This window comes from Spermophilus citellus, assembly GCF_964194105.1.
Source record: "Spermophilus citellus genome assembly, chromosome: 15".
Classification (NCBI taxonomy): Eukaryota; Metazoa; Chordata; class Mammalia; order Rodentia; family Sciuridae; genus Spermophilus; species Spermophilus citellus.
Window position 1 is genome coordinate 53,782,531 of NC_138195.1, and position 15,968 is coordinate 53,798,498.

The following is a 15,968-nucleotide window of genomic DNA, read 5'->3' on the forward strand; positions in this document are numbered from 1 at the left end:
GGCGCAGGTGGCAGCTCCACTCTGCCCCCCAGGCCCCCACTGCACCCAGCAGGACCCGGACCGAGAAGCAGTCCCCGCAGGTTCCCCAGCCCTGGGCTAAAGCAGCTTCGGGAGCCAGAACCCAGCCTCTCCGATCCCAGCCACGCTCTTCTAGGAGCAGGCTCCACAGAGCGACCCCCGCGGGTTCCCCAGCCCCAGACCAAAGCAGCCCCGGGAGTCCAAGCCTGGCCACTCCAAACTCTCCCAGCTCGGTGCACGCTCCGCTAGGAGCAGGGTCAAAGACGCAGTCTCCGCGGGCTCCCCAGCCCCGGGCCAAAACTGTTCTGGGAGTCAGAGCCCAGCTGCCCCTCAGCGCACGTTCCACTTGGAGCTGGCCTCAGCACGCAGTCCCCGCAGGTTCCCCAGCCCTGGGGTAAAGCAGCTTCAGGAGCCAGAACCCGGCCTCTCTGATCCCAGCCACGCTCTGCTAGGAGCAGGCTCCACAGAGCGACCCCCGCGGGTTCCCCAGCCCCAGGCCAAAGCAGCCCCGGGAGCCCGAGCCCAGCCGCTCCAAACTCTCCCAGCTCGGTGCACACTCTGCTAGGAGCAGGGTCAAAGACACAGTCCCCGCAGGCTCCCCAGCCCCGGGCCAAAACTGTTCCGGGAGTCAGAGCCCAGCCGCCCCTCAGCGCACGTTCCACTTGGAGCTGGCTTCAGCATGCAGTCCCCGCAGGTTCCCCAGCCCTGGGCCAAAGCAGCCCGGGGAGCCAGAATCCGGCCGCTCAAAGTCCGGCGCACGCCTTGCCAGGAGCGAGCCCCGAAGAGTATTCTCCTCAGGTTCTCCGGTCCTGAGCCTGAGCGATCTGTCTGGTTTAAGAGTATCTTCCAGTTTAACTCTTCTGTTTTCTAATAAATATTCAATCATTTTAAACTCAAAGTACTGCCTCTCCCTTCTCATTGGGGCTGTCCAACATTATTCCTCTTCCCAAAATAGTGTCTGGATGGAAGGGAAGCTCATGGCCTTGTTCACTGGGTCAATTCTCAGCCTTTCCTCTGTGCCTCTGATGATCCATGGCTGGTGGAAGAGATGGCTTGATCTTTGATACAGCCAAGGTCTGAGGGATCCCTTCCCTGCACTGACTAGCTTCCAAACATAACTTGGCCCTATCTCCACTCCTTCTGGGGACTTAGAATTTCAGCAACTCCCTTCAACTAGCTGTTGGCTGAGCCCATTCACCAGGAAGGTGGTTTTAGGGTCATCTTGCCTCTTTTCTAGGAGGCTACTCAGGGAGCTGGACCTTGCTCCACCTTTTAAAAAGCCCTACTACTGAAGGTTGAGTTCATGAGCTGCCCCGTCACTCCTCCTTCATGGCTTATTACTGGAAGAAGCAAAGCTACCCCTATTTATCTAAATATTCTCGTTTATTTTCATTCATTCCTCATCTGCGTTCTCCTTCCTTCTCAACAAGTAGTCATTTTGATAAATTTAATATTATCTATTGAAAGTGTTCTTGTATAGGCAACTATCCTTTGGTATTCACAGGAAATTGGTTCCAGGATCCTCAATGATACTCAAATTCCCGCATGCTCAAGTCCCTTATATAGAATGGTGTAATATTTGCATATAACCTATGCACATCTTCCCCTATGCTTTACATCATCTCTAGATTACTTTAATACCTAATGCAATGTAAATACTGTATAAACAATTTTTATATTTCATTGTTTAGGGGACAATGACAAGAGAAAATTCTGTACATGGTCAATACAGATGCAGTTTTTTTTTTCCTATTTGCTGTCGGTTGAACCCAAAGATTCAGATAAGGATGACTGACTGTGTATTGGACATGTGTCATTCAAGGGAATTTATTCTGTCCTCTTTTTTCTTTCCTCATGATAATATTGTGATTTGACCTTCATGTTTTTCTATAGTTAATTTTTATATGAAATTAGTTTTCCTGAATTTATCCAGTGAGAATGCTGCCCAGAATGTTTTCCATCCACAGAGCTTCCTCTTCTGTTCTTTTGTGCAGGGCTTACCAGTAGAGCAGCTTGCTTCTTGGGATTCTCCTAGCTCTGGGACTCTCAAACCTGGTTATGCATTAGAATTACCTAGAAGATCTTAAACAACATGAATTCAGGGTGGACCCCAAATGTGTCAAGTCAGACCCCCTTGAAGAGGGACATGAGCACCAGCCAGCATGGAGATTTAGAACTCATTAGTGACCCTTTTGCTCTTGGTGGTCACCTGCCCAGACCCCAAAGGACACTGATGATTTTGAATAAATGCCATGGCAGTGATGTGTGGGAATTTGCAAGAGTGGGAAGCTGCAAAGCAACAATGATAACATATTTGTAACGTGAAATGTCGAATACATACAGCGTATGCTTGCCCATGAGGGACTGGCATGATGAAAGCTAGTGGGAGCAACAGCCATCCTGGGTACCCCAGCTGCTTCTAGCTGTCACTGCCCTCTCCCTCCCCCAGGGAGAATCCCTGCCCCAAATGCTTTGCGATCCTTTCTTTGCTGCAATTATTTCTTATATATTGATATCCAGGCTCTACAATGTTTAGCTTTGTGAGCTTTTTGACCTAATAGAAATGGAATCAGAGTGTATTTATTTTTTCAATATTTGCTTTTTTCATGCTTTATTAATTTTTTTTTCATATTCCATTCTTCTACCTCCAGTACTTGGAGGTTATATACACTCAAAACTTGTTTCAGTGGTTAATTTAGGTAATTTAATGTGTACCTAAGAAATTATAAGGTTAGTATATATGTTTATCCTAAACAAACAATTTAAAAACTTTAATCATGTTACTCTCCACTATAAGATGTTGTCCAGTATTATAGTTTTATCTTTTTAAAGTCCTCGAATTATCCATTACTATCATTTTGTAAGTTTTTTCTCTAAATTAGATTAACTTCCAGCACCTGTGTGCATTATTCCTATTGGTTTCTCATAGTCCTTGTTCAGGACAACTTTTCTTCTTCCTGAAGTACATTCTTTAAAATTGACTTTAGTAATCAAGTCCTTCAATTTTTTTTTTACTGGAAATGTCTTTTTTTCTGTCTTCTCTTGATAGTTTTACTAAACATGATTATATTTTCTTAGCATACTGAAAATATTATTCTAGTGTCCTCTGGCTCCTAGTATTGTAGTGGAGAAGTCAGCCTAGGTCTTAATTGCTTAATTCTTTATAGGAAATCTGTCATTTGTCTCTAGTTGTCAGAAGGGTACACTGAGTATCTTTGTGAAGTTCCACTATTATGTATCTTTGACAGTTCTCAACTACTCATGACTTAGAACAGCTCCTCCTGTCCTCCCCTCCTCCCCTCCTCTTGTCCTCCCCTCCTCCCCTCCTCTTGTCCTCCCCTCCTCCTGTCCTCCCCTCCTCCCTCTCCTCCTTTCCTCTCCCTCCTCCTTTCCTCCCCCTCCTCCTTTTCTCCCCCTCCTCCCTTCCTCCCCTCCTCCCTTCCTCCCCTCACCCCCCTCCTCCTCCCCCTCCTCCCCCTCCTCCCCTCCCTGTTCCTCCTCTCCCCCATCTCCCTGCTCCTCTCCCCCACTCCCCGCCACTCCCTGCCCCATTCCTCCCTTCCCTTCTTGGGGCTTAGAATACACACTGTTAGACCTTCATTCCATCCTCCTGTCTCTGGGCCTCCCGAGCTTTAGGTTAAGCTTCCTTCATGTCACATTTATATAAATGGCCTGTGGATATGAGTCTTCACTCATCTCATCCCTGCAACTCTTCCCCACCCCTCACTGTCCACACAGAACCAGCCCAGCCTTCAGGGCCCACCTCATATGCCCCCCCGCGCCTCCACAAAGCCGTGCCCGATTCTACAGACCTCCTTCATTCCCACCTTCTGTGTCTTTCACAGCAATTGCTGTCCCCTGCCTGAGATGACATGGTGTGGAGCAAAGGGTGTCGCACTTGGAGTCTGAGGACCCTGACTCCACCACCTAATAGCCCTATGTGCTTGTGTAGTCACTTGTCCTCCGGACCCTCGGTGTCCTCAGTTGTTGCCTGATAATGACAAAGTTGTTAGGAAGAGTAAATGAAATGAGGGTCACAGAGGCCCCAGCTAGTGCCCAGTGCTGGCTGTGACCTCAGCTTTTCATGGGACCTTCAGCATGTCCTTGTAACTTATGCCTCAGTGGAATCTATTTTGGGGAGGATGGTGGTCCAGAGGTGGCTGCCAGTGCCCACCTGTAGAAATGTGGCCATGAAGTGGTCCTTAGGCAAGGGTGAAATCCCAGCTTATGTGCCTCCGATCTGTACTCCTTCATTCAACTTTCCATGCTGCAACATCCCCATGCCCTCCTTCTGTTAAGGAAACATAACTAGCCCCCCATTGCCCTCAGAATTAAGTCCAGAATCCTTTCCATGGTGTGGCAACCCCTTTGGGGCTGGACCACTGCTCACCTCTACATGTCTTGTTACTGCCCAGCTCCCACCTTAACCCTCCTTCCAGGACTCCACAATGGCTTTTTCAAGATGCTTTTTTTGTCTTGCCCTTTTACTTTAAATTTTCTGGTCTCCTTCTAACTGTCACTTCAATCCTGGGCTCCAGAGTTGAGTGGTGCCTTCCCTAAGGTCTACCATGGCACCTGAGCCCACACCCACATGGCCTGGTTACAGTTAGCCTGAATTGGTCAGGTGCACATTACTACATGAAAGTAACCTGAGGCAGTTAACTTTATAAAGAGAAAGGGATAAATTTAGCTCATACTTTTGGAGGCTTAAAGACCAAAGAGCATAGCTGAGGCTTTTTCAAGCTGCCCCTATCTGCATCATATAGGTTATAAATGACAATGGTGGGAAGTGTGTGTCCCTGAAAAACTCTCTCATCTTCAATCAGAGCAGATGGACCAAGAAACCAAATTCCCACAATCCTGTTGGAGGTCATGGCCCCAAGACCTCAGGACCTCCCACTTGCCCCATCTCTTAAAGGTCCCCACAGCCTCCCAAGTGCAGCACCCCAGGGACCAAGCTTTTAACGTATGGAACTTTGGGTACATTCAACATCCAAACCACAGCATAGGCTTTTATTAAAAAAAAAAAATTCTGCCAATTTATTTCTATCTAGTCAGAGGTTCGATAAGGCAGGACCTGGCTCTCATTTCCTGCTGGTCCCCAGGTACCCAACATAAGACCCCTAGATAGTGCTTAATAAATATCTATCAAAGGGAGGAAGGGGAAAAGGAAGGAAGGAGACAAAATGTTATTGGGAACTACAGGAAAAGCGTGTTTTTGTCACCTAAGGGTGAGGACTGGCTCAGAAAGAATCTGCAGTTATTCCCTGGGTTAGGAGGAAAGATTTGTTTTGGTACCTGGTTTCACAGGTTCTAGTCCATGGTCAGCCAGCTCCAAGGAAGAAACACGTGGAAGGATGCAGAGGGAAGGTGCTTAGTCTGTGGCAGCCACGAATCAGAGAGAGAGAGAGAATGGGCTGGGGACAAGATGCAGTCCCCAAGAACATGCCCCCAAAGACTCACTTCCTCTAACTAGGCCCCACCTCCTACACCTTCTATCCCCTTGCAATAGCATCATCAAAGTTTTCATCCACTGAGAGGTCAGAGCCCTCATGATCCAGTCACCTTCCCAAACCTACCTCAGAACATTCCCGAATGGGGACAAAGCCTTTACCATGTGATCCTTTGTGGGCTAGTCCAGATCCACACCATAACACATAGCCTAACAGTAATTCCAGAACAACCACACGAGCACTAGCTGGTGTGGCCACACCCCTCAGCCAGCCCTGGTCACTAGCCAGACCATTAGAGCTTGAAAGGTTTGGTGACCCCAACAGCGAGCTTGCTTCCCAGCCAGAAGTAGGGAGGAGAGGCCCTCCTTCTTCCCTCAGCCGGGAGGGGTATGTGTTTAGATAAAAAAGGGTGGGATGAGGAGGCTGGTGATTAGAGCTTATTTCCCAGCCTCTCTATGCTTGACTGAGATCCAAGGGCAGAGAGAGATGGGGAGGGCAAAGTGGGTGGGGTAGGAACACAGCAGCTTATCCCTTCAGGCTTCCCACACTAATTCTCTTGGAGGTCAATTTTCTATAAAATTCTATTTGCTTCCTAAACTGTGAGGTTATTTTACCTTTTGTCTTGTGCCACATTACAATTTTGCTTTCTAGGCAAGTATGGAAGTTCTGGGGAATTCACAGAAGCTTACTATTGGAGACACCTGGAGAGCCTCCTAAGAATGGCCCAGCTAGACTTATAGTGCAGGCAGGGGCCTAGGGACCCAGGCTGGGGCCTCTTCAGAGAAAATCACTCAGCCCAAGTTTGAGAGGATGGGGGTGGGGGCAGCAAAACCTGGCAGTACTAGGACCATTGCTGCCACCTGCACCAGGTGCTTCCCCAGTGCTAACACATGTGTGGGCTGCTTAGATTGTCTCATGCAACTAGTTATAGCATGTTAGATATTTGGGCTCTGTGCTAGGCACAGTCATGCATTAACCTCATTCTCAAACCACTTTTTGATGCAGGTGTTGTTGTCTGTTATCATCAGCTTACTAGATGAGGACTGAGTATCAGAGATCTGCCCAAGGTGACCTCTGGAACAAGTCTCGGGGCCAGGATTTGAGTTCTTGCTAATAACCCCTCCTCCCCGAAACATGCTTTCCAATGCCAGGCACTTAGGATATGAAGATAAGATTTGAAGTTTCTGTCTTAGTTCAGGTCTTCTGGGAAGCAGAAGTATAAGGGATTGACGGATGGAAATGCCCACAGAGGACTCAGGAGAGATGGAACCAGAGAAGGTGGGGAGAGCCTTTGGAATGTGGTGCAAGTGGCATCTGTTGAGGGAGTGGGAAAGGACACTCAGGCGAGAAGAGCCTCCCCCTGGAGCGCAGCTCAGAAAAGATCCTGGTCAGGCTGATGGGAAGCCTCAGATTGAAGACCACTCACAGAGGAGTCCCACACTGGGCAGAAATGGTGGCTTTAGTATCTTCTGTGTCTAGATAGTGGCTGAGGATGTCATGGCTTCAGAGTGGATCCTGTAGGGCATGATACTGCCCCTTGTAACAGGCTCTTCTCTCAAAGGGAGGCCGAGGTGTGTGCTTTCATGGCTAACACAGGCTCTAGCCTTGAGCAGTCACATACTATTTGTCCTCTACTACTGGAGTGTTTGGTGGATGTTTTAAGAACCCTAAAGTAGAATATCCAATGTAGTCTCCTGGATAGAAATTATTTCATTATCAGTTGAGCAAATTGTACACGGTACAAATGGACCCTGCCAAGGGGGCTAGTAAGAGAGAGCAGGGGATTGACATGCAGGCACCCTCCCAGCCAAGTTGTGAGTTTGCTATTGTGGCTCAAAGAGGCACCTTTTCCCTAATTCAGCTATTCAGAGGCTCATCGTTTGCACAAAAGTAGAGAGTGAAGACTACCAGCAGCCTGTCCTTCCTAGAGAAAAGAGGGATGGGGTTTTCAATGAGTCAGGGTCAGCTGGGGCAGTGGGGGCTGGGGGAAAGTTTCAGGCTTCAGCCCAAAGAAGGTAAGCTGTAAGCCCAGAGAACAGGTAGGGTAGGGGGCAAGGAGTCCAGTTTCCACTGTTTGGGGGCCTATGTTCCTCTGGAAACCACTCAAGGGTTTCAGATGGGAGAGAGACAGCACATGGTCATTTTGGTGCTCTGGTTCATTTTGGATATGAAAAAGTCATGTCCTAAAGATAAAAAGTGTCATTGAGGATATGAAGAAAAGGGAACTCTTGCACACTGTTTGTGGGGATGTAAATGAGTACAGCTGTTTGAAAAAGAGTGTGGAGTTTCCTCAAAAAAAAAAAAAAGAAAATATCATATAATCCAGCAATTCTACTTCTGGGTATATATCCAAAAGGAATGAAGTCATCTGAGCCATCTTTAGGGTCTAGGTCCTCTGGTGTTGGGGCAGAGGGGTGGGTAAGGGACCGTGCTGAGTCTTTTGATGGATCCTGGACATTACCTTTTGATCCTCTTTAACTGTCACTGCCTCTTGGGCCCAAGGCACCAAGACTGTCCAGGGGGCAACACAGGGTGCATGGTCCAGCGTGGGGCTCTGTGTGATTCTTCTGGTATCCTGTGTTCAGAGGGCTCCCATTCTTTCTGCCTCCATCAGCATAGTTTTCCTCTTACATAGCCTGGTTGGGGAGCAGGTAGTTGGCTCGATTGCCTTTTGATCTGAGTCCCAGGAAAGGAGGACATTGGTTGTCCCCAAGCATGCTGGCTGTGTTTAAAAGGTGGGGCATTTGACAGTGTGGGTTGCCTCTGTGTCCTCTGCTTTGGGCATAATGAAAGTTAGGGGTGTGCACCTTGTCTGGGGGCAGAGCAATGGGAGGGAAGTGGCCTGCGGGTGCACTTGGGATACTCAGTGGCAGAGTGCCTCTCAGCATCATAGAGACAAGTCGCCCAGCTACTCCTGCCACTCTGCTTGTCACTGACAGTGAATAGTCCCCCTGAGGGTATGCAAAGGGCAAGCGAGTGGGTATGCAAAGGGACAGTGTGTTGAGATTCACCGCTCCTCCAAAATAGCAGATGGTGACATGACCCACATGTTCACACTAGTCTCAATGTTAAAAACTATCTTGGATTCTTTTTTCCCCCTCTTTTCAATGCTTTATCCACTCACATTATTCAATACAATTCCAATCTATAGGTACTTAATCAAGAAATGACAATCCTTAATGCTGGGCAGTGCAAGAGACATAATCAATTCAAAGCAAACAATTCTAAGTTAATTCTAAGCACTGCAAACACATTTATGATAGGCTCATTATAGACATTCCCTCTGCATGCTAAGTTCAAGTGCCAGATCTAAAGTCTCAAGTCCTAGTAGTTAAGTCCAGCAGATACACACTCACTCAGACCGCAGTGATCAGGTCAGGAATGCATAAAGGCTTCTCCTGGGGTGGAGCTGAACGCTGACTGAGGAGAGGGTCCTGAGGAGAAGTCACTGTTCTCACCAGGGTCAAGATGTGGCTGTAGAGTTTGAGAGCCGTGAGGATGATGCAGAGGATCAGGCAAATGATGAGAAGAGTTGGGATGTCAGTCTGGGTCCTCATCAGGCTTTCAGGCATGTGTGCATCAGTATTGGCTGGCTGAATGTCAGTTCATTTGCTCCATCATTTATGCTAAATTCTGGGGCTACTACTGGCCCTTTCAATCCCTATCAGCTGTTACTGGGTTTCTCAATGACATCTTTTATTCTGGGGTCAGGACATCTGGTCTGGTGGTTTCCTCCCTAATCTCTCACTTCTGCCTTGATCAGGGCGAAGGCAAATGACAGTGGATTCACTTTGAGTTTTATCAGGGTTGTGGGAAGTGATTTAATTTATCAGGCTATGCCTGATGACAATATTGGAGAGTTCCATAGTCGTGCCTGGTGGAGAATGCAGTTTTATTTTAAAATGGAGTTACTTAGGCTAAGGCCCTTCTTAGGTTAACGCCATACTTACAGAATGGCTCCGATTTATCCTAGCAACAACCTTACGAGGTACTCCAAACTCCTCCTGGTGATCTTGCTGTCAGTATTTCAAATGCACCTCAACAACTTTAAATCACTTTTACTCTGTTTGGAATATATTTCCTGGCTTTTAGAATCTCTGGATACTTCTGGTTCTTCATGAATCAGTATAAATATGAATTCCTTTGAGTTACTTTCTATGAAGACAACCTGATTTCTGAATATCTCCACTTGGATACTACACACCACAGGCAGTTGCCAATGTGGATCCACTGCAGGCAAATCAGAGAGGGGGATTAAGAAAACCTGCATCTCAGATGGCACCAGGGCGTGTCTGGAAACAGAGCAATCAATGATCAAGGACATGATCAAATTGATCCAGAGGGTGAGCTACAGAAAATTCTTATGTAAAAGCCACTGTATGGTAGCCTGATGAGAGCCAAGACAGCTACCATTATTTCCTGCTACATTACGGTCTATCTTGGATTCTTCACCTGACCCAAAAGCCATAATATGCCTTTGAACTAGACCCCATATGATCATTTAAATGTCAAAAGACATTGGAGAAGCTGAGGGCTTCTCCACAGCAGATGATCCCATAGTCAGGGAAACGCAGAGTTGGGAAGTGAGTCTGTCTCTTTTGTGTCCATCATTTCCACCTCCCTGCTCCTCAGCGTGCCTCACCAAACACATGGCCCTTTGTACCTGACCCAGAGAAGAGCAGCTCCCTAAAAGCATCTTGAGGTATTGACATCCATGAATAAACAACTCCAACTCCAGGCCTGACTTCTGTAGTATGATGACACTATGTGGCACGGGATCGCAACACTTCAGAATGGTCCCTTGAAAGGGACCATTCTGTGCCCCATGAAGAAACTTTGTGCCCAGTATGCATACGTATTTGGAGGAAGTTTTTTCCTCTTAAGAGAAAACACTGCTTCCAGCCTCTCATTTCTGGCCCCAGAAAGGTGGAGAGGTGAGTATAGCCACTGTCAGTCCTTCTGTTGCAGTCATTAAAGCAAGACCCTTATGGCTCTCCACAGAGCTGTGCATGCTAATGGGCATTTGTAATCAATAGATGCTATAATTCTGGTTCATTAATAATCCCTTGTTTACCCAATTAATCAAAATGAGATGTGCTTTAGTTTGGAGGAAAGCATGCTCAACTCTAGTCCTGGCAGAAACTGTGCCCAGTCTCGCAGCTGGTTGCTCTGGGCCAAGACACTTGTCTGTAGAAGGAAATGAGTGCTAGCCAGCCTCTGTGGCCCTTCTCCTCCCTTGTCCACACCCTAGATAGTGTGGTGGGCTGAGCTGCAGGGTAAGAGGCAGGGATAGGTAGGGGAGGAAGGGGAAGGAGGTGCAGAACCAGCCAGCTTATTATTATTACTTCTTCTCAACCAGGAATTATCAGCCGAGAAAATGCAGAAGATCTCCTGGAGAACATGACTGAGGGAGCATTTCTGATCCGAGTCAGTGAGAAAATCTGGGGTTACACCCTCTCATACCGCCTGCAGAAAGGCTTCAAGCACTTTCTCGTGGATGCCTCTGGAGACTTTTACAGCTTTCTGGGAGTGGACCCCAATCGCCATGCCACACTCACGGATCTCATTGATTTTCACAAGGTATCCCTCTTCGGGGTGCTAGTCGGGATATGAAATAGGTGGAAACCTAGGCTGAAGAGAGCTAGAGCAAGCACAGCAAGACTGAAGGCACTGACCCATGGGGCTGCGGAATCTCAGAGACACTCAGAACAACAGGGTAGAAGAACATAGATGCAGATTAGGCCAGGCTCGGGGGCCCACTTCTCTCTGTTCCATAATATCTTAAGACTCACATGTGCAGCTGTAGCTCTTTTCTCTAGGCCTCTTCTCATGCTGAATAGCCCAGTGCTCCCTACTGTAAATACCTAGGGGCTGACTGATGGCACTCTCCGCACACCTATGACTCAGTCTCAGGAGTGCCCTTCTTGAGGACATTCTAGCCAGGCCTCTGGCAGCCTCTGAGAGTTAGCTCAAGTGCAGCAGGCAGCCCTATGGTTAGGGATGCTTTCCTAGTAGTAGAGTTACCACCTCTCTTGTGTGAACCTCAGCTTTAGCACTTGATGTATTTGTGGCCATGGGCAGAACACTCAGTCTCATTTACCTTTGGTGTCCTGGCCAGGTGCCCCGTTTCATTTTGCACTGTCATCACAGAATGCCACAAACTAGGTAATATATAAAGAATGGAAATTGTGTTTCTCACCATTTTGGAGGATGGGAAGTCTAGGACTGAGGGGCCAGCATCTGGTGAGTGTCTTTTTATGGCATCATCCCATGGTGGAAAGTGGAAAGACAAGAGAGAATGAGGTAGTGAGAGAAGAGGGGGCCAAACTCATGTTTTATTCCTTTCTTTTTTTTTTCTATAAATACAGAAATGGCTGCTGAAATAAAGGCACTAATTCACTCATGAAGGCAGAGCCTTTTACTGGTCCTACCTCTTAATAGCATCACAAAGACAATTAAGTTTTCAACACATGATTTTCAGGAGGAAACATTCAAACCACAACACCAGGCATATGGATGTAAATAGTCTTAGCTGGGATCTTGTGAGCCTTAAATGAGATCATGTACACAACTGTGTTCTGTAACTGGGGTTATGGAAGTCTCTGTGTCCCATCACTCTTCTTGTGATTTGTCCCCCTGCCACAGACCCACATTGAGAAAGATGTCTTTCAAACAATGCATGTAGTGAGAAGCCACTCTTATGTTACGTGGCTGTTGGCATCAGTAGTAACTGAGAGAAAGGCAGAGGTGGAAGTCAGTGGCCTGGAAGGGCAGGATAGAGGGATTCTGAGAGCTGAGTGGTAGAAGCTCAGGACTTCAACATCTCCCTGAGCTTCCCAGGCTTAGAAGGGCTCACAGAGTGACTTGACCATCTCAATAGGCTTTTGCTTTAATAGGGACCCTCAGATTTATATTTCTCTTCATTTCTTCATGAGTGTCCCCAGGGCTTGAAAGAGAGCTTGCAATGTGGCCTTATGACCGAGGCACATAAAAAAGTCACCCACCCCAAAACACCTGGACATAGAGTGCAGTGGACTGCCTGGACAACTGGATGAACCAGGATCAGGGAAGATTTCCACTTGTGTGGGAAAGAGCCTCTCACAACCAGAGGAAAGGCAGAGCCTGGGAATATTGCATACTGGTACCTTCTCTGTGCCAAGCAAGGAGCCCACTGATTTGCATCCATGCCCTCATTTAATATTCACTACTCTGTGAGGGATATGTATTAGCCCCAGTTCACAGATCAGAAAACAAGGACACGGAGAATGAGAAAGTTGGCCAGTTCTCATGGCTGGGACCAGCTGGGACCAGGAATAAATCCTCAGGCTGTCTGCTGCTACAGCATGTGCTCTTCCCACTAAACCTCTGTGTTTCTTTCCCTGTCCAACATAAGCTACTTCAGTGGTGATGAGCTCCTTGTCCCTGGAAGCTTTCCCAGCAAAGGGTAAATGCCCATCTCTCAGGGCAGGTTTCTGTATGTGAATCCCAGACCAGATGTCTCCGAAGGTCTTTATTCTCTTCCAAAGCTCAATTTTTGAGACTGACAATTCACTTCTAAGGCTTTAAAGAGATAGCATCCATATCCCTGTGGAGATCCAGTAGCCAGCTTTTATAAATGAACAATTTAATTACACAATTAATTCATGATTGCATTTTAAGAAAATTCAAATGCCATAGCAACCCCACACTTCATTCATTTAAAGTCCCTGTTTCTATCCTCCACCATGAATAATCATTTTGCCATGTGCCTATCCAAGTATTTCCTGGGCAGTAATACCAAAGCTTAAGTATATAAGGAAATACATAGTCTCATTTTTTTCATAGAAATTATATAACTTTTTACATGTGGCTCAGCAACTTGATTTTTTAAAAACTATATGTAAAGCATCATAGAATGTGGTGTTTAAAATCATGGTCCCTGGAATCAGAGTGCTGAGTTTAAATCCCAACTTCATTACAGTATGTGATTTGGGCAACTACTTAAACCTCTGTGTCTTAGTTTCCTGGTCAGTAAGATGGGTTTAATAATAGCACTTATCTCTTAGGCTCACTGTGAGGTTTAAATGAGATATTATAGAAAGTACTGAAAAAGTATGCCTGACACTTGTAAGTTACTAAGTCACTACCAGGAGATCTTTCCATGTCATGACACGTACCAATTCTTGCACATGCCCTGTGGTATTCCATGGTACGAATGTATATTACAGCTTAATTATCCATTCTCCTCTTATGTCCACTCATTCAACTTCTAGTTTTTCAAGTTGATGAACAGTGCTGCAGAGACTTCATCACTATGTATATGTCACTATGCTACTATGAATACATGTGCAATATTTTTTCTAGGATGGATCCCCTGAACTGGAATTTCTGGAGAGGAAAGTATGCACATTCTAATTAGAAAAGATCTGCCAGAATGCCCTCCTAAAACATGGTGCCAATTCATGTTCCTGCCAAAACTATATGAGGCTGTTTCCCCACACTGCTGCCAACACTGGGGATTCTCAGTTATTTAATTTTTTTCCATCAGATGGGCAGACACTGGATCTCACTATTGTTTAGCTCGTATCTCTCTGATTGCTGCCAATGCTGAGGATCTTTTCATACTCTTAATGGCCAGTTGGATTTCTTAGTCTGTGAATCATCTATTCATATCCTTTGTCAATTTTTTCTATTTAGATGTCTCTTTCTTATCGATGTGGGCATTCCTTCAGCTTCTAAATTGCTCTTTAGTTATGTCCATTCTGCTTTTTTGGTTCCTCTACTGAAATTTTTCTTTTTTAATTTAAATGGTCATGCTATTCATTTTCACCCCCCTTCTCCCCCCACTCAAATATAATAGCTCATTCTTGTTTCATGGATGGCTTATTCTGCTGAGAAAGTTAATTCACATCTCTTAAAGGCTCCTTATGTTTGTTTTATAAACTTGTTATTTTCTTGGGAATCAGTTCTATTATTGAGCCTGGCATCTTTCTTCTATAGTTATGCTTGTCTTTAAATATTTCTAAATTGGGGGCTATGAGATGATAGTCCAACTTTAAATTTCCTGATTATCCATGAGTGCTTTCAGTTTCTCTTTCCAGTCTCTTCATGCTGTAGGGGTTGGAGTTAACAGTGAGTAGTTCATCTTTTGGGCATGGTAGTATCTGAACTTTTGGGGTCTCCTTGGCTTCCCCAGGAGCTATGTGCTTCCCCAATCTGTTCGAAATCCCCTACCTGACTTCAGCACACACCAGGGGTTCTAGATTAGTCCCAAAGTTATTATTGGATCCTCCTATACATGTTTCACCACACTAGGAACTCAACTCTACTTGAGTTGACCACAGCTTAGAAGGTTTTAAGAAAATGATCCCGGGCCCCAACTCAGATCAATTAAATTAGGATACAGAGGATCATTGTCATTTAGATGGGTGTCCCCCAAATGCTCATGTGTGAGACAACACAAGAATGTTCAGAGGAGAAATGACTAGATTGTGAACTAATAATGGATTAATCCACCTATATGGACTAATTGAAAGGTAACTGTAGGCAGGTAGCCCCTGTCCTACATTGACACCTATGACAATCTCATGTGGTATATCTCTTGGTTTTCAAAGATCCTTCAGCATTTTTATTCTGTTGATGGGTTTCTCTTATTTTCCAAGACTTATTTCTTTTTTAAAGCAGATTACCCCTGCCTCATTATTTATAGAAATTTGAGTGAAGAAGGCATATGCATAGTCTTTGTCTTTCTGTCTCAAACAAGACTCTAGTGAATGTTTATATCACTTTCTTGATTTTAAGTAAATGCCCCTCCTCCTTTTTTTTTTTTACCTTTCAGGAGGAGATTATCACTGTTTCAGGGGGAGAGTTGCTACAGGAACCCTGTGGACAGAGGGACAGCCCACCAGACTACCACCTATTATTTGAATGATTATTTTTTTTTCCTTATTATAGTTAAATCCCTTTGGGTACCCTCTTTCTGAACTCAGTGCAAGAACTTCCCAACTCAAATCCCAATGGCTTTCTAGAAGATCTACCACTATCCAGAGGATCAAGTACATCAGTATGTCTCATGTGTGCATCTGTGCTATGGGTCCCATCCCAATGCTCAGGACAGAAATTGCTAATAGCTGCTGCAACTGTTTCATGGAGAATTTAGCTGTGACCTCAGAAGATTCACCCTATTTGTCATGGCTACTCTAAACTAAGCTCCTAGAATGTATGGATCATGTTTTAATAATCCAAAATATTCTAGTGCCGAACCTGGACTTTAGCATGTGGTGTGATAAGCATTCAATAAATGTCGGTTGAACAAACACACTTCTGAAAGTTTTTCAACACTAATAAGCAATGGTTTCTAGTAAGTTATTTCCTGCTTCTCACTCTTTATAAAGCCATGGAGATAAGAGAAGAAAGATTATAAAGGATTTCTATGGAGGATGCTGTAGATGGAGGGGATGATTTCTATAGATGCCACTTTGCTTATGGAGTTCATTACCCTCTTTGATATTATCACTG

General features: G+C 45.7%; 1 protein-coding gene across 1 annotated transcript in view; it reads left to right on the forward strand.

Moving 5' to 3' along the window:
• Positions 1–15,749, forward strand: part of SH2D4B (SH2 domain containing 4B) — a 95,112-nt gene extending 79,363 nt beyond the window's left edge. The window contains exons 8-9 of the mRNA XM_081268826.1: positions 10,831–11,051; positions 15,289–15,749. Of these exons, the coding sequence (XP_081124952.1) occupies positions 10,831–11,051; positions 15,289–15,381 (314 nt within the window). The 3' untranslated portion in view covers positions 15,382–15,749. The remainder of the gene's footprint in view (positions 1–10,830; positions 11,052–15,288) is intronic.
• The last annotated feature ends 219 nt before the right edge of the window (positions 15,750–15,968 follow it).